Genomic DNA, 24,100 nt, shown 5'->3' on the forward strand with positions numbered 1-24,100 from the left:
AATAACATTTTGATTTCAAAGATTACTAAGATGACAAAAACAAAATACAGCAGAATAAAAACAAGTAAAAGAAATCAAAGTAAGTGGGAAATCAAGGAGGAATGAGTCTGGGGAATAATTAGCATATATACAAGAGAGTAATGCCTAATTGTTCAATTTGGACACAAATGTTGCTTTAACCTTACCAGCAGCTAAAGTAAAGGAGACAGAACCAATTCCACCTGTTCGCTATGTCCAAAAAGTTAAATCCTAGCATTTGCTCATGAAAAAAACAAATTTTAGTTCTTATAAAAGGGACGGGGGTACAAAGGAAAAAACATCCTCCCCAATATGGTGAGTTACAGTCAATACCAAAGCAAGTTTCATACAGCTCTGCTACATGAGTGCTTGTTAAATACTTAGCGTTAGGTAAATAAAATAAAGCACCTATATATCCTACCAAGCGCCAAAGAAATGTAGGTTAATGTGACCTTTCCTTTTGGATTTTGACATAATATTTAGGTGTATGCAGCAATATGGTAATGTACAAGGAAATTCATCGTCTTCTACAGGTGCTTACATGTTGAAGCCAGGGACTTCTACCCAATGGCACCTGGATGCAAAGGCAATTGGGTCTCCTTTACACTAGTGAATGTACAAAACCAACTTATGAAAGCTTATATTTAGGACTTTTCATTCAGAGATAATGCACTAACATCATCAAAGTTAATTGGACAGTCAGTCAAACATGAAAATAGACACTGTAAGTGTACTCACGATTACCATTAAAATTATACTCTACCCAAAGCAATATTAAAAGGTTTTATTGTGCTAAAATCATCCTACTTTAAAAATTAAGTTGGGAGACCAAGACAGACCTGATCATCTACTCATACAAGCTTTGCCTGATGACTGTATAAAGAGAAAGGGCATAAAGTGAACCATTGTAATCCTATTACATAGTAAATGAGTCAATTCATTTGAGATTTTTTTTTCCTAATTATTCCCTCCCTATCCATGGAACATAGAGGGGCCAATACATATCTTTCAATGTAGTTATAAGAGTCTCTTTTAATACATCGTATCAGGGGAAAAAAGTCTAAATATTACCTTCTGTAGAAGCTGCATCAATCATTACTCTTTGCATGAGTACTGGTTCCAATCCAAAGTCGAAAACTATGGTTTGGCGAAAAGTTCCAAATATTTCTGTGTTAAATGCTATCCCGACTTTATACACGTAATGATCTAATCCATTTTGGGCCATCTTTCCTCCTATCCATTCTTGACAGTTTTCTGGGACTTCTTGTGATACCTGGGTAGTACTATCTCCGGCAGATATTGCAATGATACTAAAATGAGGACGATGAGCATCATAAAGCAATGCTACACGATACAGCATTCTTGCAGGCTACAAGGAAGTTAAAATAATTCATTGAGTACAAGGGGGTGAAAAATTCAATTGTAATTGGGCTCTTCAACAAAAATATTTCCATAAGGGAATTTTACTTTCCCATGCTTCTAGGATAATATGTTAAAAATACAAATTGTGCTCATAAGCCATTTAAGAAAAAAAAAAAATCAGAATGATTTTTTAAAAATATGTTGTTAAAAAATAATATATTTATGATGTCAATTATACTTCAATAAAGCTGAAATTTTTTTTAAATGATATATTTATGCTACATCACTAGCTACCCTGCTCTTTTCTGTGATATGTTCACCTTTCACTGTGGCAAAGGCTATCACTCTGTATGACCATCGACATCCAACTTTCCATGCCCTTGGCCTAAAAAAGTTTTACCTATCCTCAAGTAGGAAGTCTTCACAGGTGGGCAGTTACCCCTGAAAGTACTGGATTGGGTTCAAGGCTGAAGCTAAATGTTCCCAGATTTTTCACCCCAAGTTGCAGATGGTACAGTGGAAGAAACGCCACCAAAAAGTATACAAACTTTTCCACTGCGTATATTTACAGAAATGTTTACTTTGCTTCATTCTTAAAGTTTGAATATTTTACTTCAAGATGGGATGTACTGTGAAATGTCTCATTTTAAAACCCCATTATTATAGAATTTGTGATTTCATCAAATCAAATGTAAAAATAAGTTGCCATTATTTTAAGATCTTAGAACTGCCAGATTAAACAATTCGATTTTTAAATAGTGAATTATAAGCCATGAACCCCATCCCATGTTCCAAGTTTGGAAGACAACAAATCGAAGACCTCTTTACCAAATCAATAAATAAATGAGCAAGCATCAAAACATCTAGAAAGATTTTATCTCAAAATCTAAAACAAAAATTGTACCTTTAATAATCAAAATACAGAAATACATGTTAGAAGAACATAGAACCTACGTTAAAATGTACTTAGATTAAAACATTTTCAATGCTCTTTTAACACAGAGATTTAAAGGTCAAAAAAGTTTTAAGAAAAATGGAAAAAATTTACATTATTTGAGTAGCACAAAATTCATACCTTACAGGTGAGAGCAAAAGTCCATGTCTGATGAGACTTTTTGGTGTTGACAGTAACCGTCAGATCAGGATTATGCTCTACCTTTACTCCTTCTACACATTCACTAAGCTGAAAACAGAGAGCAAATAACGTTAACATTTCCATTCCTAAAAGCTCATACAAAACTTCTGGCATACTCAATACATTAAATGTCAATAGTAAGATGTGATGGAACTGTTTACAAAGCTAAGTGTCTTATACATTAATTTTCAGTTTTTTTGTTCTTACAAAATACAATAAAGCTAAAATAAGAGACATAGAAAACAAACAAAAAAAATGGCAGTAAAAACTCACTGAATGAAAATAAATTAATATAATACCTGCAAATCTCCAAACAAACGGCTTAGTTTTACTCTTTATTTTTTAGCAAATAGCTCTACTTTTGCTACTAAAAACACTTTTTCAAGAATCAAGTTCTTCATATAGAGGATAATGAAATAAACCAAAATATAGCACAAAATAAAGTCAAGACTCCAACAAAATCATTATTTAAAACAAACAAACAAACAAATGCAGTTTATTTTCCTCACCACTTTCTCAGGAGATAATGAATTCATCCACTTTTCTATCAAGGTTTCCATGTAACTGCCTGAGAACTGTTTATTCTCGTTTTGCTGTTTCAATTTTATCAACCGTGAAGCATATCTTTTCTGCCATTCTGCTAGTTCTTCCTGGGAATGTGCTGAAGTACACTGGGCACCATACCTACAGATTCCTTGCTCTAAAAATCTAAGTAGAATAGGAAAGACTGTTTTATCATATACTTTGTTGGACCATTTAAAAGATAAACTTTCAGCATTTTCCCTCCAACTCTTCAATAACAAAAATAAAACTTAGTCTCTTGAAAGGCCATATTTATCACAGTGTCTTGCACAGATGAGGAAGGAGAGGTTTAGAGAACATTTACAACAGTTCGTCAAAACAGCAACTCCCCATTATTAACTGACCTTCTCCTTGAGAGTAAGGGGGTGCTAAAGCAGAGCATAATCATAACCACCCCACCCACAAAAGCCATCACTGGAAAGGTAGCTTCCTTCGTGATGTAACAACTCTATTAGGTCCTCTTAGAGCAGCATTTTTTACAGCAACACTGACATCAAGTGGATTAGTTCGTCAAACACAGGTATGCCCTACTCCCCAAAATGATACAACCTAAAGAAAATGTCCACAAAGAATTTCATTCTGGAAAAACTTTACTATATCAGTAAATTAGCATTTTTAAGGCTTCTACTTTTTACTTTTACTCTTTTCTATATTACTATTACCAATATCTCATTGAAAATATTGGACTATATTAATTTGCTTGAAATTTTAAAGAATAAAAGTTTTATATTAGAATCACAATTCAAGAGATTACATTCTTCAATACCTAAATTCATAAATGTTCATTTTAAAGGTTATAGAATTAATAGTCTCTCAGTGTTTATAACTCAAAAAATTAAACTGACAATTCAGTCAAAAACTGATAAAAATGCAAGATTTTGATCTTTTTTTTAAGTTTTAAATACCCTGCAGAATTATGGATCCAGCCGATTTTTAAATGATTGAAGCATAATAAAATAAAGCATCTTATTTATGATTTAAAAATTTAAACTATAAATAGCAAAATGAAGACAAGAGTGATATTATACCATAGTTTTTCAACTGGTAAAATATGGATAGTAAGAAATACAAAATGAACCACAGCACAATTTAAGTTAACAAATGGCTCACCTTATTTGAAAAGATGAGTATATATAAAGCTTTTCTTGATGATACACAAAGCACTTGAACTTAAATTGTACTACTTATGAAGTTCTCTTATACGTCATAAAACATCTTTAAAATCATGCATTTGTTTTTCTTACGTATGTCTTAGTGAGCCAAATATTTCCTTAACTTTCTACTGCTGTGTTTTAAATTATTTCCCTAGAAACTGAAGATTGGATATTCTCATTTGGACTATAAATTTTCTTACACTTCCTTTGCATAACGGATTGTGTTCTACCTCTCCTACAACAGGATGCCACCAGGATTTTCAAAATTCACTACTTAGTTTATTTCTACTATAAAATCAAATCTGATGTCTTAACTATTCAATCATTAACATTACATATCAAGTTTTCTTCATTATCAAAAGCAATCTAGAGTAATGAGATTTTATATCTAAAATCCCACTAGGTACCAGTGCTTATAAAAAGAACTGAAGGGTTCACCTTTCTAAATGTGACTAATAATTCTTTCCACTCAATACGTAATTATTAAGTTCTGAAAGGTTAGCCCTTCAAATATAAATTACTCAAATTCTTTATAAGGATTACATGAAGACAGTATATTTTTAAAAGTTTATTAAAATAATTTAACAATTCTTCATCTATTTTATCTTCTATTTCAGTTTATATAAAGTAATTTAAATGACCATAACAGATAAATTTCACATAAGCAAGTGATTAGCAATTAAATTCAGTCATATTAATCCAACTGGTATTATAAGAGACTTCTAAACAATCTCCATTTATATCATTGTTTTTGTAATTAACAAAAGACTCATCAATATGGCTTTGATTTTTATTTTTTTAATGATAATGACCATTATGGCTTCTGTTTCAAATTGAAAATAAACCATTTTACTCAATCATTATACTTCTTCCTTCACTTATTTTCTTTGAAAAAGTGAAGGAAAATTAACTATCCTTTGAATAAAAACATGTCATGGGTTTAAAAAAAAAATTCACGTTACCTTTTACACAAAGTATATTCCTCGCTGCTTGTGATTCCCCTAGGTGGTGGGCGGAAATGCCAACCATTACAAGATCCTAGAGAGTAATCAGGATATAGTCTTATCATTTGAGGCTTGCTAATAATTCTGATATTTTAATGTGTAAAAAATTCTATAAACCCTCCACACACATCATCCCAGATGATGTAAAAAGAACATGATATACTTGCCTCTAGCAAAAAAGTAATTGACCAATCAAGTGAGTTAAATCAACCATAAGAAACTTAAAAATCACTGAAGAAGCAATTACCAAGCAGCTAAGTCAAATCTATGACCCTGACTCTACCCTAGCAACTGGTGGGCATATTTCCAGTGCAGTCTCTTTCAAACAACTAACAGGGGGAATGTTGGCATGTTTATCATTTTTCAAGTATGAGATGTGTCACTATTAGGAATACTTCAGGAATGAGAAAATTATGTATCCTGGGAGGAAATTTTAGAAAACAAATGCCAGTACTGCATACTGAGTGAGAAGAAGTTTCCCGTCACTACCCATGTTCCTCGGGATCTGTCTGACATGTCCTTTGCAGAAAGTAATCCTTTTTTACAACTGAAATAAAGTTCAAAAAGTTGAATTCTAAGGTAGGAGCTAAAAAAAAATAACATGTTTACTTCTGAATACAATGAGCTTTTATTTGTTTAGAATATAATAAGTCAGGGAAAACAGGGCTTCAGCGAGAAAAGACTAGAGTTACAGAGGCTGAGCAGGACAAGTTTCCAAGGACCTCAGAGCCATTACCTATACCTAACCCTCATGAGTCACTGTGCCTCCCTGCCCCACCAAAAAATATAGATATTCAGCCAGGTTGAATTTAGAGCTGGGTTTCATCCCTTACTAGCTGTGTGACTAAGGAAATTACTGGACCTTAATAAATATCAGTTTCATCGCCTCTCAAAAAGATGGGGAAGGGCTCTAAGAAATCATTACACATTTGGTGAAAGCCACTACAGCCATCCACAGTATCCAGCAAGCACTCAGTGAAAGCTGGTCTCTCTTCCCTTTCCTCTGGCAAGAGAAGATTTTAGTGGTGGCAGGAACAACTCTGTTTACAGATTAGAACTTCCAAAAAGTATTAATTGTACTAGCCTGGGAGAGAGAGAGAATGAAAGACCCCCCCACCCCTAAGGACTGCTAAGAATGAGTTTTAAACTATGTGGAGGCAAGAAAATGAAATAGATAACTTCTAGAGCTACCTTATACCATCATTACTTCATTATTCTAAGGAAAAGGGCCAGTGAAAAGAATTGCTTTCATACACACATTTTTTAGAATTAAATTTTTTTATTTTTATATTCTCTCCTACAACTGCACTTCCATGTACTGTAACTCAGTAAATTTCTTCCCAATAATCAATAAAAAAGCAATGTCCAGATCACAGTTACTAGAAGTTACGCAGAGTTTGGTACTTACCCTCTTCTAAATCTTCCACATGATATCCAGAGAGGACGTTACTAGTTGCTGTCTGCAATTTTTGAAATGAAAGGTACTTTTATAATAAGAAATATCCAGTTGATGTCGAATTAAACTTGGACATTTTCAATATTTTTTAAAGGTTAAGTCTGAACATTTAGAAAAATTTAACATTAATATCTCAGATATGTTTTGCTCTATGTTAAACTGTATTTAAACACAGAAAACAGTAATTGTGTGGCCCTCAATAAGGAAACTGATAAGATTTCCTACATAAAAATTACCTGGTAGCCAAAGAACAAAGGTCTAAGTCCCCAATCTGGAACCCACAGAGTAGCGCCTTCCATCCACTTACTCTTTTCGCTCTCCTCTTCCAAACAACCAGAGAAGGACCAGCTAGCCTTTTCTCCTGTATCAAGCGGAGCACCAGTTGGGGGCCTCAGAGCACATCCTGCTAAGTCCCCCTCACTAGGGGATGAGCCCTTTTCCACAATGGAGACCACGGCAGGGACCCACTCACTCTGACTTGCTGGTTTTCTTGACTCCCTTGATGCAGATAAATCCTCAATCTGTCTCTTTGGCTCTAAGATTACTTTAAGCTCCACACCCACAATTCCAACTGAGTGCCAGCCATAGCACTTTCCATTAACTATTCCTCACCATTTTACATGCTGATCACTGCCAGCCATGTACAGATCACTGTCAAAGGCCTGCAACTGCCCCTTTACGGTCCCGCCCCGCACAGGCGATCCGGCACATACTGGGTACTCAGTAAATGGTGGATGAATGGGTAGATGCACTTCGAACACAATATGTCCAAAACAAAATTCATCAACTTTACTGCAAATCTCATCCTCTTTCTCCGCTCCTTATTTCAAGTTCATAGACTCATCTTCCCCAAAGAGCAAGACTGAAATTAAGAAAATCATCTTAAACTCTTCCTCTTCTGTCCTGTTCTGAGTATTCTCCGAATCCTGCCCAACCAGGTGTAGAATGTCTCTTATAATCTCTATTCCCACTGCCACGTCCTAGGTAAGGCCCTCATTACTACCTGTCTCATCTATCCTTGAACCAACTGACTGCCAATCTTACCCTGCACCAAGTCACCTCTGGGTCTTCACTTAGCTCCTTCCGTCCTTTGACCTCAGTTCCCACATTCTTGCCTCCCTGGTTTCCCCACAGAGTGTTCACTTCTTCTTTCCCTGCCTGTACTTCCATTATACAGCACTTACTAACCACAGGCTGCCCTCTGGGTACAGTAGCTTGTGCATCTCATACTGGTCCATCAGATTGTTTTTCATTAATATCTCAGCTTTCCAAAACCCACAGAACCTTGAACAGCATAGGCACACAGTAAATGCTGAACTGAATCAGGAGGAAGAAATGATATCCCAAGGTGAAATTTGGAATGTCTTGTACCATAGAAAGAATGTCATAAATGCTAATTGGGTATAACTGAAACAATAATATCACTATAATTCACATGTTGTTAATTAAATTGGACTTTCTAGATTGGGCTGGAACTGAATCACTATAATAACTCTACTGGAAAATGCCTTCTTATTCTCAACACTGCTTACTAATAAGTTTTTAAAGACAACCCTTTCTTTTTGTAAAATGAGGACTGTATATAAGAATGCATACGCTAACAAATCAGTTGTAATTGCTAACACTATAAGGATTCTATTCTCACAAGAAAAGATACATTAAAAGATCTCTTCAAATTTTATGAGCAAGTTCTAAATGCCATAGTCCCACACCTGCCCTTAAAAAATGATTCCATCTACACAGAATCTATAAGAATAAAAGCATAATATGCTAATCAGACCAGACGTCTTTCTGGATATCCTTCCGGACAACCTTTCGGATGAAGCTGAGGCTGCGAAGGAAGCCCAGTTTCCCAGGTGCCTGCCAGCGGCCACAGGAAAGCCCGGGTCCCGGGTGCCAGAGAGAAGCCGGTGCCGGCAGCCGGGGGAAGGAAGGCCTACTCTTGCACAAATTTCATGCATCGGGCCTCTAGTGTATAAATATAAAAACTAAAACTTGACTTCAAGTATGAATTTAAAGATCCCCCTCTAAAATATTTATCAAATATGCAAAAAAGATGGGCATAAAATGTTTGGTCATAAAATGAAGGCTAAAACATTTATGATTGTTAATTGTTAGAAGGGAAAAACACACGGTGCATTTCCCAAGTCAGCATCTGCAATGGTCTGCGAAGGGGCAGTGGAAGCCTGAGCTGACACTACAACTTGCAGGCTGGGAGGGTCTCAAACACACAACCTCAGAGCTGGTGAGAGAGAGAGAGAGAGAGAGAGAGAGAGAGAGAGAGAGAGAGAGAGAGAGAGAGAGAGAGAGAGGAAGGTTTGGTTGTTGTTTTTTTAATGTGCTCAGGTCCCAAGACAGAAGGGCAAAATGAATTAGCTTATGATCTTCAGTCTTCATTGATGCCTTCAGGGAAAGCAACCAAATTTCATATTGCTAGAATTCCTATAAATTCACCATCAAATCTATTGATTTGATATTTTAAATTTTACTAACTAATATGTATTGTTTTTGTTCGCATTAGCTAGCCCTCAGTTCCATGTCTTTATCCTCATCCACTAGCATTTACAAGTTAAATACCAGCTCAGCCCAATCTTTAAATAAAAATTGTTGTTATTTTTGGATGTCATATGCAATAATAAATAAGGGAAGCATTGTTTGTTAATTTTTTCTAGATGGATTTTTAAAAATAATTTCAGTTCACTAACCAAAAGAATACTACTTTGGTTACATAGAAAAGAAATTATAAACAAAACTGCCGGTTTGGCTCAGGGGATAGAGTGTCGGCCTATGGACTGAAGGGTCCCAGGTTCAATTCTGGTCAAGGGCACATGCTTGGATTGCAGGCTCAGTCCCCAGTGGGGGGCATGCAGGAGGCAGCTGATCAATGATTCTCTCTCATCATTGATGTTTCTATCTCTCTCTCCCTCTCCCTTCCTCTCTGAAATCAATATAATAGATATTTTTTTAAAAAGAAATTATAAACAAAACTAAATCATTTCCAAAAGTACAGTCACAAAATAAGAGTCAAGTGATATTTGTGACCTTACATGTCACAGTATTATAAATATTAAAAGTAAAATTTTACATATATCTATATTTGCATATGACTTGCAAGCTGGGTTACAGAGGATCAGGAGGTTCCACCACCCCACCTTTACAGCCTGCTGTCTTAGCCAATGCTCAATGATTTTCCAAAATTTAATACAAAACACTTACTAGCCAGAGTGAGTTAAATTTTCCAAAGAAATACACTGAAATAGTCTTACCTCTGTTTCTGTGAGAAGTGTTTTTAGTCTTGTTAAATCTTTTGTTACCATCCCATTCTAAAAAGGTAAATGAAAAAGGGAAAAACCAATTAGTATATTAGTTCTTGACTATGGGGACTTAATTCCTTAACTGTTTCTAAGGTTTATTTGTAAAGAAAACAATGCTACTCCTCACTTCCATCCCCTGTCATTAATCATGATAATCAAGTTAACCATCTATAAGGAAAGTTAAAAAGGTTAATTTAACAGAATAAAATATATAGTGTACCCTAAAACGCTGTATTCACCTTCCATAAGAGCTTAAAATCAATTCAATAAAATATTTACAATGGGTATCACCAAAGAGCAAGATAGGATAAATGAAAAGAAAAATAAGTTTAAACTTTTTTAAAAATGTTTTTCCCTAAAACTAATCCTAATATATAAAAACCCTGGGTCTGTCACATCCACAACGACTGGAGGCTCAACATAACGCCCAGGCTGCACGCGCAGCAGGCTCTGGTGGGTGGGGACTTGTGGCAACAGGGACAGGGGAGGCAGGGCCGGCACTCACACTCACAACTGCACACACACACAGATACACACAGCGCCCACCAGCTCACAGCCTTTTCTCCCTTCCTTTCCCTCCCTCCCAGCTACTCTCGGAGCCTCCCTCAGAATGAGGAAACAAAACAGACTGGGCCTGAAGAGGCCTGGATGGAAGGGAGGGCGGGCAGAGGGTGGAGCAGCCCCCACTGGCCCCGCCCCCTCCCAGCCGGGAAAGAGGAAGAGGGAGACAGGGAGGTAGGGAGGCCTGGAGGACTGCTGAGAAAAACAAAGAGAGACAGAGACTGGGTGAGATCAGGCTGGCAGGGGAGGGCAGTTGGGAGCAACCAGGCCAGCAGGGGAGGACAGTTAGGGGCGATCAGGCAGGCAGGCAGAGGCAGCTAGGGGCGATCAGGCAGGCAGGCAGGCAGGCAGGTGTGCGGTTAGGAGCCAGTGGTCCCAGATTGCGAGAGGGACATCCCCCAAGGGGTCCCCGGTTGGAGAGGGTGCAGGCTGGGCTGAGGGAACCCCTCCCCGTGTACGAATTTCGTGCACCAGGTTACTAGTGATCTTATATTTGCAAAATGGTTAATTCAATCAGATTCACATAAAATAATGATAGCACTTTAAAGTGGCTCATTAACAAACCTGATAAAGGAAAATATGCAAAATATTCTCTCTTCTGAAATTCAAATTTCACTTGAGATTTAAAGGCAACTTACTTCTTCCTAGTTTAAAAACCCAATAGGGCCGAAACCGGTTTGGCTCAGTGGATAGAGCATCGGCCTGTGGACTGAAGGGTCCCAGGTTCGATTCCGGTCAAGGGCATGTACCTTGGTTGCGGGCACATCCCCAGTAGGGGGTGTGCAGGAGGCGGCTGATCGATGTTTCTCTCTCATCAATGTTTCTAACTCTCTCTCCCTCTCCCTTCCTCTCTGTAAAATATCAATAAAATATATTAAAAAAAAAAACCAACAGGTAAAACTGTGCAATATGCTAAACTTATATAAAAAAGTTCCTTAAAGATAGAATTTTCTTAATAACAGAGGTATATTATCACCTACTTTGAACTACAGAGCTATAACATTTTGCTATATTAGTATATTTAACCTTTAATGTGAATTTGGTGAAATCAAAAAGCAATGGTAAATCAATTAAACAATATACTACACAATAATTCCTTAGAAATAAACTACTCTCTGAGATGAGTCATTACATTACCTCAGCAGTATACTAAGTACTCGCCTAAATTCTTTTTTGTCACCAAATATATTTATTTCCATTAAAAACACAACTTTATGCCAGATTTTCATAATTTCTATCAATTCAAAAGAATAAGAGAATAAAAAAAATAGGGAATTCATGCTATATAGCACAGTATACATATACTTCCTTGCTTTCACTTTTCACTGTTTTTCATTATGATTCCTGAAAAATATCAGAGAATTTTATAACAGTTACCAACTGGTGAAAAAAAGAGTTATACTATCTTCTTGTCTTCCAATCTTACTGGAAGACAAGAAGATAGTATAACTATCTTCTTGCCAACTCTAAAGTTCCAAAAAATGGTTTTTTAATTATGTCAACCAAAAACAAGCTCTAGAAAATTAAATGCTACATAAAAAAAATTAATCCCAAAGTCTGAATAGAATTAAATAGCTCCATCAGAGTGGTCATGAATATCAACTTACACCCATATCATCTTCAAAAATAAAAGTAATTATTATATAGTTTAGATAAATGTAAACATTTTATTAAATAAGTGGCCAAATTTAAGGACCCTATAAAATCATATATCCACAGGAGAATTTTAAAACATAACAGAACCAAAAATATTTTCAAGTTCTGATTTAGCTATCCTATACTTTCAAAGTTTCAAAAAGCACCTGCAATTCATATATATATATATATATATATATATATATATATATATATATATATATATTATCACAAACTACAAGAATCCAATGGTTAAACATCAGTTTGTTGAAGAGAAATGAGTATCTCAAGGTACCCATGAACTTCATTTCTGGTAGAAGAAAATGCACACTAACTGTTTTTCCCCACAATATTCCTAAGGAGACATATACATGAATCTCTTTTCAGACATTCAAAATTAGAATTCATTATTGTATGATTTCACTCACATGTGGAATATAAAACTGAAAGCAACAAATGAACAAATAGGACAATCAAACAAACAAAAACTCATAGACACAAACAGTATGATGGTTACCAGAGGGAAAGGGCGTGGAGTGGGTAGTGTAGTAAAGGGTAAAGGGGGTCAAATACATGGCGACAGAAGGAGATTTGACTTTGGGTGGTAAACACACAATGCAATATATAGATGACAAATCATAGAATTATACACTTGAAAACTATATAATTTTGTTAACCAGCCACCCCAATAAATTTTTTTTTTTTAAAGCACTGAAAAAAAATTAGAGCTCATCAACGTACCAGGGACTCTCCTGTCAGTGACTTGGCAAGAATGTTGGATACAAGTTGAAGCTTTCCTTTCAGCTGCATGCAGCAAAGCACTGCCTGAAAGGCACCATCTCCCTTGGCCAGTCCTTCTCCCAGCACTATCAGAAAAGAACAGCCATTGTTAATCACATGACATTTAATACATATCTTCCTTGATTTTAATACTGGCACACTATCACAGGCATGACTTCTTATACACTAAAAGAAAAACTTCAAGTACTAGAGGAAAGGGTGATGCTTCAGTTCTGTCTAAGACATGCATAAAGACAAGAAAATAAAACTCTGGCCAGTGTGGCTCAGTTGACTGGGCATCATATGGTATACCAAAAAGTTGCTGGTTTGATTCCTGGTCAGGGCACATGCAGGGGTTATGGGCTTGATCCCCAGTAGTAGGCGTACAGGAGGCAGCCGATCAATCAAAGTTGCGCTTTCTCATTAATGTTTCTCTCTCTCTCTCTCTCTCTCTCTCTCTCTCTCTCTCTCTCTCCCCTCCCCCCCCCCCCCCGCTTCCTCCCTCACTCCCCTTAGCCCAAAGTATTTTTCCCAAATGTTTCAAAAGGAAAATTTTAACGACAATAAAAACTAAATCCTTCGGTCATTAATAAAGTGAAATCATTCACTGCTTGGATATAATTACATTCTCTGAACCAACACTTCAAAAATAAAAAATTAAAACAGATTATTTTAAGAGAATATAAATTTATAATTTATAAATTCCTGTCCTAAATATCAGCCATTTAATATTTGGCAATAAATCTCATTTTCCAAAAATATATTTGGGGGCGGGAGTAGTAGTATATATAAGCAGACTCCAAACATTGGAAGGCCTACCAGGTGTATCAATTAATAATGCGGATTTTTTTCAATAGATGGAGATACACATATGTAGATATATATGCGATTTGATATGTATGCTATTTTGTTGTATTGACAGCAAACTTCAAAACTTCATATGTTAAATTTTCTGAAGGTGTTAACATCACAGATATCTTTACGCTTAAAAATGTCGAATTTCATGCCAAAAGAAGAGCATCTGCAGGAAGTTTTAATTCATTATTTTATTTTGAAGAAAATTGCTACTGAAAGTTATTGTATACTTTAGGAAGCTTATGGTGAACATGCTCCATCTCAAGATACTTGTGAATGCTGGATTAAATGCTTTAAAAGTGATGATTTTGATGTGAAAGACAAAGAACATCCAGGTCAACTGAAAAAGTTTGAAGACCAACAATTAAAGCATTATTGGATGAAGAGGCGTGTCAAACTCAAAAACAACTTGCAGAAAGATTAAATGTTGCTCAGCATGCCCTAACCAGTTTGGCTTGGTGGATAGAGCGTCGGCCTGCGGACTGAAAGGTCCTGGGTTCGATTCCGGTCAAGGGCATGTACCTAGGTTGCGGGCACATCCCCAGTAGGAGGTGTGCAGGAGGCAGCTGATTGATGTTTCTAACTCACTATCCCTCTCCCTTCCTCTCTGTAAAAAATCAATAAAATATATTTTTTTTTAAAAAGAAGAAGTTGCTCAGCAAACAATTTCTGATAGTTTACAAGCAATGGAAAAGATTTTAAAGGAAGGAAAATGGGTGCCACATCAACTGAACAAAAGACAAATGGGAAACCGAAAAGTCATCAGTAAAATGTTGCTTCAACGGCACGAAAGAAAAGTCTTTTTGCATCGAATTGTGACTGACAATGAAAAGTGGATATATTTTGAGAATCCCAAATGTACCAAATCATGGGTTGATCCAGGTCAACCATCAAAATCGACTGCAAGGCCAAATCACTTCGGAAAGAAGACAATGCTCTGAGTTTGGTGGGATCAAGAAGGTGTGGTGTATTATGAGCTAGGTGTGGTGTATTATGAGCTTCTAAAACCAGGTGAAACCGTTAATATTGATTGCTACCGACAACAAATAATCAATTTGAATCACGCTTTGATCGTGAAACAACAAGAATGTGCCATAAGACAAGGCAAAGTAATTTTGCTTCATGATGACGCACCATCACACACTTCAAAACCAGCTAAAGACACGTTAAAAGATCTTGCCTGGGAAGTATTAACCCACCCGCTGTATTCACCAGACCTTACTCCTTCAGATTACCACTTGTTCCGATTGATGGCACACACACTTTCTGAGCAGCACTTCAAAACATAAGAAGAAGTGGAAAATTGGGTCTCTGAATGGTCTGCCTCAAAACAAGAAAAGTTCTATTGGGACGGTATCCACAAATTACCTGAAAGATGGGAGAAATGTGTAGCCAGCAATGGACATTACTTTGAATAAAGCACTTTTGATGTTTCTCTTGAAATTATCATGTTTTCTTTGATTACAAAATCCGCATTATTAACCGGTACAACTGGTAAATCTAAGTGTTAACTAAAGAGTAAAATGTCCATTTCTTATAAATATCAAAAAGTATAACATCACCCAGAGTAAGAACACTGTGGGCAAATCTCTGACCAGTATCCCTCTGGCCAAATCTGGGTTTTCCCCCAATATGCTTCTTCTCTGCCTCGACCCTTTTCCCTTGCCCTCACTTTTCTTCCCATTATAATAAATAAGCACTTCGGACATGTGGGCTGCAGCTGTTGTGGCATATTGTGTCCTTCCTACCAAGGACTTTTATAGATAAAATGTTTCCTTTATAAAATGCTTTTGGAAAATGAAAAGCCTTAACACTATTCAATGCAATCTATACCTAGAACCTGCTGAATATTTCAGCTTTAAATACTGTAATACGTTGTTGTTTTTTTAATCCCTGCTACCTTGCTCCTTTCAATATTAGGTCCTTAATCCGGTCATACAAATCGTTATGATCTCCTTGGGTTTGCAATGAGCATTAAAGTTAAGCTCTTATTGCATACTAGAGGCCCACTGCACGAATTCGTGCACTTCGGGGGGCGGGGGTTCCCTTAGTCTGGATTGCAAGAGGGTGCAGGCCAGGCCTAGAGACCCCACCAGTGCATGATCAGGGCCGGTGCATGATCGGGGCTGAGGAGGGATGCAGGAGGGTTCCAGGGTGTGTCCAGACCATCTTGCTCAGTCCCGATCAGCTGGACCCCAGCAGCAAGTTAACCTACAGGTCAGAGCATCTGCCCCCTGGTGGTCAGTGCACGTCATAGCAAGCGGTTGAGTGGACTTAGCATATCATTAGCATATTACACTTTGATTGGTTGAATGGCCGACCAGACACTTAGCATATTAGGCTTTTATTATATAGGATTTTTGGAAGAGCTCTTTCCTTCAACTACAGTTTATTGTAAAGAGGCTTGGGGAAGGCAGGGGCCGGGCTGGGAGGGGTCCCAAAAAAAAAAAAAAAAAGAGGCTTGGACTCCTTCCTTCTCAATATTTTCATACTTCAGAAACAGGTCATTTCTCCTGGTTTATTTTCAATATTCCAGTTTAAATTTTAGAGATAATTAATTTATGTCCCTCAACTTCCTCATTACTACACAAAACCTATACAGTAGGTCCCCGGGTTACATTGGAGATCTGTTCCTATGGTACGATGTAACACAATTTTCACCATAAGTCGGAACCCACCTACATAAGCACCTACGTCACTCACATGTAGCACATACACAGCAGTAATAAAATGAAACAGTAAAAAAAATTTTAAAGATAACAATTCCTGACCTTTACTTGTGGTAAATAAATAATAAAAAACATAAAGCACATATGTACATTTGGCGAAATGATGGAACTTTTTTTTTTAATAAATGGGAGATGGTGACGTAACCACAAAACGACGTATGTCGAATCCAACATAACCCGAGGACCGCCTGTATAATAAAACCCTAATATGCAAATCAACCAAATGGCGGAAGACCAGTCACTATGATGCACACTGACCACCAGGGGGCAGACGCTCAACTCAGGAGCTGCCCCGGGGCAGCTCCTGAGTTGAGCGTCTTCCCCACCGAGAGGGAGGCGACGGGCGGTGATCAGGGGGCAGAGCTGGCCAGTGGGCGGCGAAAGCCACCAGCCAAGGCGGGTGCCAGCGGGGCCCCCACCCGCCACCCCCCGATCGCCCCACCCGCCGGTCACCCCACAGATAGCCCTGATCGCCAGCCAGGCCTAGGGACCCTGCCCTATATATTGGGAATAGTCTCAGATTTAAAAATTAAAACCTGGCAAGGCTACTATAACACTGAAAAAACAGGATGATGCAGCTATGACATGCATGGACTCTGGCTTGCACATTTTGTGGTCAGCCCTGATTCTGACACTTACAACTGTGTGACAAAGCCATTTACTTAACTTCTCTCTGCTTCAGTTTTTCCACCCATTAGATGGGGAAAATGGTACTACTGCCTCAGAAGGATCATGTTATGTACTACTTTTTATAATCAGGGCAAAAGCATGTAGCTGCCCATACAATGGAAAAAGCATCAAAAAGCTAGAATTCTAGTCAGTCTCTTCTCTCTAAGGGATATCTTCTAATGAAGGGGAAAAGCCTTTTAGAAGGGATAGGCCAGGCCTTTCAATTTATCCAAGCTTAACATTTTAATCAATGTGTGTTACAGTTCTTAAAATTTGGCTCCTATTGACTGAAAATACACAAACTTTAAAGGACACTATCAATGTTCCCAAGGGAGAGACCAGAATGTCAACGCTCATGAGTGACTAGGAACAATGTTCGTGTGCACACACATCAGCAGAAAAGTCATCATCCATGTCAGTCACTAGTCACCACAGTAAGGTGGGTTTTTTAAATTTTATAATCACTTTTGAAATTAGCATAGGGAAAAGAATAAATCTTAAACATTGCTCAAATTATTCAAAATCTAAATCAAAGAAGAGTCCCATTTTTACACATACCATGCCTACAATCTTCATCAGCTTGTCCATACTTTTTCTGCAAAATAAAAGATATGAGATAAATATCATTAAGTAGTTCACGGGCTGCTTACAATAGAGATTTTATCAAAAAAAAATCTTGGCTTTGTTGCAAAGTTTAAGCACTAATGTTGCAAATTTAATATTCACAGAGCAAAGCTAACTCATGTGCTCTCTGAGGATTACACATTACTCTACAAATAAATACCACAATATACTTCCCTAGTCCCGTGGTCGGCAAACTGCAGCTCGCAAGCTATATGCGGCTCTTTGGCCCCTTGAGTGTGGCTCTTCCACAAAATACCACGGCCTGGGCGAGTCTATTTTGAAGAAGTGGCGTTAGAAGAAGTTTAAGTTTAAAAAATTTGGCTCCCAAAAGAAATTTCAATCGTCGTACTGTTGATATTTGGCTCTGTTGACTAATGAGTTTGCCGACCACTGCCCTAGTCCTTTTACTCACACTCCTACTTCTCACTTTCTCTAACTTCAAATCACCAGAACCTCCTGAGCCCCCTTTCTCATTCTCAGCTAGTGACTTTACAGAGAAAACCAGAGGAACAAGAAGAAAATTTCCATGGACTATCCATCTACCCATGTCCTACCACACTCCATCTTCCACGTGTTACCAGACAAACACCCCATGCTCCTTTGTAAAGGCCATCCTACCACCCATGGAGATGTGCTCTCTGGCCCAGTGAAGAATATCACTCCAGCAAGCCTACTCTGTTTCTCCTACATCACTAATTTTTTGCTTTCTAATGATTCAGTCCTATAAACAAACATACTGTTATTTCTTCCATCTAAAAAAAAAAAAATCATTCTCTTGACTTCACTTCTCTCACCAGCTACCATTCCATTTTTTTGTGCCTCTCTGGGGCAAAATGCCTCAAAAATTATCTATAATTATGTATTTAAACTCCTTCCCTCTGACTCTCTCATAAATGCTCTTTAATCAGACATTCATCCACCGCTCTATGGAACAGCAATGGACACTGCTGAAAATTTGGGTACACTTTCTTTACTTAGCTATCAGGACACCATACTTCTTAGTTTTTCTTTACCTCAACGTTGCCCTTCAAGCTGCTTTGCATGTTCCTCTTCTTCTCAACCTCTCAACGCTGTGGAGCCACAAGACTAAGTCCTTGGTACTCTCCTCTTCTCTATCAACACTCATTCCCTTGGTGATGTGACCCAGGCTCAAGACTTTATATATCATGCATAGGCCAAGACTCTTCAATTACTATCTTTAGCCCAGACTTCTCTCCCAAACTCCATACCTGCATATCTGGCTACTTGCTCAACATCTCCAGCTGGATATCTAAACAACATCTCAAACTAAGTATATTCACAATGAATTCTTCCCTCACAGAACCTATTCCCCACCTATAGCCTTTTCATCTCAGTTGAAGGAAAATCCATTCTTCCAATTGCTCAGGGCAAAAAATGTCAAGGTAAGTAATCTGTGACTGTTCTGTATGCCTGGCATTCAGTATATTAAGAAATTTTTATTGGTTCTAGCTTCAAATTATAACCAGAACCAAATCACTTCTCACTATCTCCACTGCTACCATTTTGGTCTGAGCCACTGCAATCTCTGGCCTGGATTATTCCAATACCCTCCAAACTAGTATCCCTGCATCTACTCTTCCCCCTTTATAGTCTACTAGAGGCCCGGGGCACAACATTCATGCACTGGAGGGGGGTCCCTCAGCCCGGCCTGCGCTCTCTTGCAGTCCGGGATCCCTCAGGGAATGTCCGCCTGCCGGCTTAGGCCCGATCCCTAAGCCAGTAGTCAGACATCCCTCTCCCAGTCCAGGGCTCTCACAGTCCAGGACCCCTCACTCCTTACCGCCCACCTGCAGCAGAGGCAAGAGAGGCTCCCACCACCAACACTGTGCTCACCAGCTGTGAGCCCAGCTTCTGGCTGAGCGGCGCTCCTCCTGTGGGAGCACACTGACCACCAGGGGGCAGCTCCTGCATTGAGTATATACCCCCTGGTGGTCAGTGCGCATCATAGCAACCGGTCATTCCGCCGTTTGGTCGATTTGCATTATTAGTGTTTTATTATATAGAACTAGAGGCCCAGTGCACAAATTCGTGCATGGGCAGGGTCCCTTGGCCTGGCCGGCGATCGAGGCCTATCGGGGGTCCAACCAGCCGGGGGGAGGGACCCCGGGGGGTTGGCCATCCGGCCTCCCGATTGAGGTCTATGAGGGGGGACAGCTGGCAGGGAGGAGGGGCCATGGGAGGTTGGCTGTGGGAGCGCACTGACGTTCCTGCATTGAGCATATGCCCTCTGGTGGTCAGTGCGCGTCATAGCGACTGGTCAACCGGTCATTCCGGTTGTTCGGTCATAATGGTCACTTAGGCTTTTATATATATAGACTCTCAACACAAAAGCCAGATAATTCCTGTTAAATCAGATCATGCCACCCCTCTGATCAAAATCCCACAATAGCTTCCCATCTCAAATATAATACAAACTAGTCCTAGAGTGTCCCAGAGGATCTAGCCCTCTTAACCCCTCCCCCCAATGTACTTTACTCCAGCACAATGGCCTCCTAGGTTTTCCTCAAAGATGGCAGGCATGCTTCTGCCTCAGGGTCTCTGCACTGACTGTCCCTCTGCCTATAATGATCTTCCTCCAGATTCCAACATGGCTCACTCCCTTACCTCCTTCATATCACCTCATTAATAATGACTACCTGACCACCCAATTTAAAACTTCAACCTTAGCCCTGACTGGTGTGACTCAATTGGTTGGAGAGTCTTCCCATACACTGAAAGGTCACAGTACCCAGGAACTGTGCACAGGTTGCAGGTTCAATCCCCAGTCGGGGTGTGTGAGGGAGGCAATCGATTGGTGTTTCTCTTTCACATCGATGTTTCTCTCTCTCTTTCTCTCTCTCTCTCCCTCTCTAAAATCAGTGAGAGCATGTCCTCAGGTGAGGATTACAAAATAATAATAATAAATATAAAAACTGCAACCCTATCCCTAACCCTAGTGGCCCCAATATTCCTTGCCCTGTTCTACTATTTTTCATGCAGACTGTTACTTTCTAACAATCTAAAGTGTTTACTTAGTTATAATGTCTCTAGCATTTATTGTCTGTCCCCCTACTAGAAAAAGTACCATGAAGAAGGGATCTTTCTCTATGTTTTTTACCAATGTATACCATGCACCTAGAACAGTGTCTAGCACAGTGATGGGCAACCTTTTGAGCTTGGTGTGTCAAACTTCGCCAAAAAACTGAGCATAAATCGGGTAGTGTGTCACTTTGAGGAAAAAACTAACTCCAAGACTCTAGTCGCAAATGTTTCATCCTCAGGAGCAGCAAATGTTTCATCCTCAGCATGCGGCCGCGTGTCATCAGAAATGGCTACGCGTGTCAGTGCTGACACGCGTGTCATAGGTTCGCCATCACTGGTCTAGCACATAGTATGCCCTCAATAAATATTTGTTAAATGAATGAATACTCCAAAGTGCTAAGTACAAGTTTCAAGACTTAAAAATACAGTTGCTTGCCATCAAAGATATCCAGCAATCACTAGCCACTTCAATCACCTCCTCAGCCCACATTTAATTGACTTGTAGAGGGAGTGACCAGCAATAGTGCCCACTCAATGAAAAGGGCCATTTTACATGATTTGGCACTGACTTATCAACACTGTTTACTTACCAATTGCAAAAATGAGGCAATTCTGTAAAGAAGACTCTCAATTTTGATGCTTTCTATTTCCAGTGAACACGGCCCTGTGAAGTCAGCCATGGAGTACTGGCCAAGAGAAAGAAGGGCCTCTGTGCAGTGCTTGAGGGCCATTTCATAGTCCTGCCTCTTGAGTGATTCACACGCTTGTTCACATGACTTCTCAGCTCTTCTGTCTTCCATGACTCAGGGACAAAAATCCTAAAGACGGGGAAAAAAATAAGAGAAGGTTTTAAAAACTTATTAATTATAAATTCTAATACCATTCCTGGCTCAGCTGGTTTAATTATCTATCTGAATAGTTATTCTCAACCAGCCTTTTGATCAAGGTCACAGCTGAGCAGCTATTGATGCTACAAAATCCATACTTCTCTTTTATATTTTATGAAGTCTTTAATAAGATCCAAGCAAAATATCAACCATAAATCAGGATCATACCAACAATACATCCAATTTATAAATGAGACAAATTTATAAATGAAACATGACTTTGAACATTGCAAAGTGCAACAAACCATAAAGGCTTCCCTTTTTTTAATCAGAAGGTGCAGGAATGTTTCATATCCAAACCTTCCAATTTCACTTTTGTAATTCTGTGGCTGTGTTTACAGAGAATCAAAATCTACACGATGTAGAATTTTTCCCACCAATATTAAAAAACTGGCTAAAATGCAAGTCTGAACTGCCTATTAATTCAATTCAGCAATCATTTCCTGAGGCTAGGCCCTATGCTAGCAGCACTGAATTCAAATACAGAGCATGTCATCACTACTTTTAAGAAACTCAGATTCAAAACAGACATATAGATCAATGGAACATAATAGAGAGAGCCCAGAAAAAAACCTATGCCTTTTATGGTCAATTAATATTTGACAATGAGGCAAGGACAAACAATGGGGTAAAGACAGTCTATTCAAAAAATGATGTTGGGAAAATTGGACAGAAAAAATGAAACTAGACCACCTTCTTACACCATACACAAGAATAAACTAAAAATGGATTAATGACTTAAATGTTAGATTCAAAACTATAAAAATCCTAGAAGAAAACACAGGCAGTAAAATCTCCAACATTTCTGGCTTCAATATTTCTTCTGATATATTGCCTCAGGCAAGAGAAATGAAAGAAAAAATAAACAAGTAGGACTACACCAAATTAAAAAGGTTTTGTACAACAAAGGAGACCATCAACAAAATGAAAAGACAACCCACTATATGGGAGAATATATTCACCAATGATACATCTGATAAAGGGTTAATATCCAAATTTTACAAGGAACTTATAAAACTCAACACCAAAAAGAACAAACAATCCAATTTAAAAATGGGCAAAGGACCTAAATACACATTTCTCCAAAGAGGACCAACAGACATATGAAAAGTTGCTCAATGTCACTAATCATCAGAGAAATGCAAATTAAAACCACCTCACACCTGTCAGAATGGCTACCATCAATAAATCAACAAACAGCAATCCTGGCCAGTGTGGCTCAGTAGGTTGGGTGTCATCCCCTGCACAGAAAGGTGGCTGGTTCAATTCTCATTCAGGGTACATATCTAGGTTTCAGGTTCAATCCCCTGTCAGGGTGCATACCAGACACAACCCATCAATCTAATCAATGTTTCTCTCACATCGATGTTTCTCTCTTTCTCCATTCCTCTCTCTCTAAAATCAATAAATAAATAAATAAATATATATATATATATATATATCCTCAGATGAGAATTTTTTAAGTCAACTTTATGAGAACATTCCTATCACTAATTTACTTCTCACTACTTTTATAAAATAGAAACCTGTTTTTAAATCTATCCATCTTAATACAATCCCAAAACAAAAAGTGATAAATTTGACTTTATCAAACTTAAAGATTTTCACTCTTTGAAAGATACTGTTACAAGAATGAAAAGACAAGCTCAAGACAGAGGAAACTACTTGCAAATTGCATACCTGAAAAAAGATTTGTATCTATGCCCTGACCGGTTTGGCTCAGTGGATAGAGTGTTGGCCTGCGGACTGAAAGGTCCCAGGTTCGATTCCTGTCAAGGGCATGTACCTTGGTTGTGGGCACATCCCCAGTGGGGGGTGTGCAGGAGGCAGCTGATCGATGTTTCTCTCTCATCGATGTTTCTAACTCTCTATCCCTCTCCCTTCCTCTCTGTAAAAAATCAATAAAATATATTTAAAAAAAAAAAAGATTTGTATCTGAATATATAACAAAATCTCAGAACCCAACAAAATGAAAACAACCCAATTGAAAGCTGGGCAACAGACACTGGCCAGGTCTGGATCTAGCCCAATGGGGGGGGGAGGGGCAGCCGGGTCTGGGTCTCACACGATTTTGAGGCGCATGTGGGTGGGCGGGGACTTGACTCTGGGTCCCCCTTTTAATGTGCACGAATTTCGTGCACCGGGCCACTAGTTTGACTATAATTGCCTCACACATTACTTTCCCTGTGAAAACTCCATTATTCTCCTGAAAACAAAACTATAATAGAAGGTAGTAAATGCATTGTGGCAGCAGAAAGAAAAGCCAGATTGATACATTATGAAAATGACCTAC

The 24,100-nt window shown here is 38.4% G+C and overlaps 1 protein-coding gene across 2 annotated transcripts in view; it reads right to left on the reverse strand.

Moving 5' to 3' along the window:
• Nucleotides 1–24,100, reverse strand: part of HELZ (helicase with zinc finger) — a 132,068-nt gene that overhangs the window by 91,677 nt on the left and 16,291 nt on the right. For both annotated transcript variants that reach the window (XM_079796864.1, XM_079796865.1), the window contains exons 4-12: nucleotides 21,511–21,738; nucleotides 17,813–17,849; nucleotides 12,963–13,087; nucleotides 9,978–10,034; nucleotides 6,664–6,715; nucleotides 5,214–5,289; nucleotides 3,025–3,223; nucleotides 2,456–2,563; nucleotides 1,090–1,387 (exon numbers count right to left, since the gene is read on the reverse strand). In XM_079796864.1, the coding sequence (XP_079652990.1) occupies nucleotides 1,090–1,387; nucleotides 2,456–2,563; nucleotides 3,025–3,223; nucleotides 5,214–5,289; nucleotides 6,664–6,715; nucleotides 9,978–10,034; nucleotides 12,963–13,087; nucleotides 17,813–17,849; nucleotides 21,511–21,720 (1,162 nt within the window). In that variant the 5' untranslated portion in view covers nucleotides 21,721–21,738. The remainder of the gene's footprint in view (nucleotides 1–1,089; nucleotides 1,388–2,455; nucleotides 2,564–3,024; nucleotides 3,224–5,213; nucleotides 5,290–6,663; nucleotides 6,716–9,977; nucleotides 10,035–12,962; nucleotides 13,088–17,812; nucleotides 17,850–21,510; nucleotides 21,739–24,100) is intronic.

Source organism: Cnephaeus nilssonii (genome assembly GCF_951640355.1).
Source record: "Cnephaeus nilssonii genome assembly, chromosome: 19".
NCBI lineage: Eukaryota > Metazoa > Chordata > Mammalia > Chiroptera > Vespertilionidae > Cnephaeus > Cnephaeus nilssonii.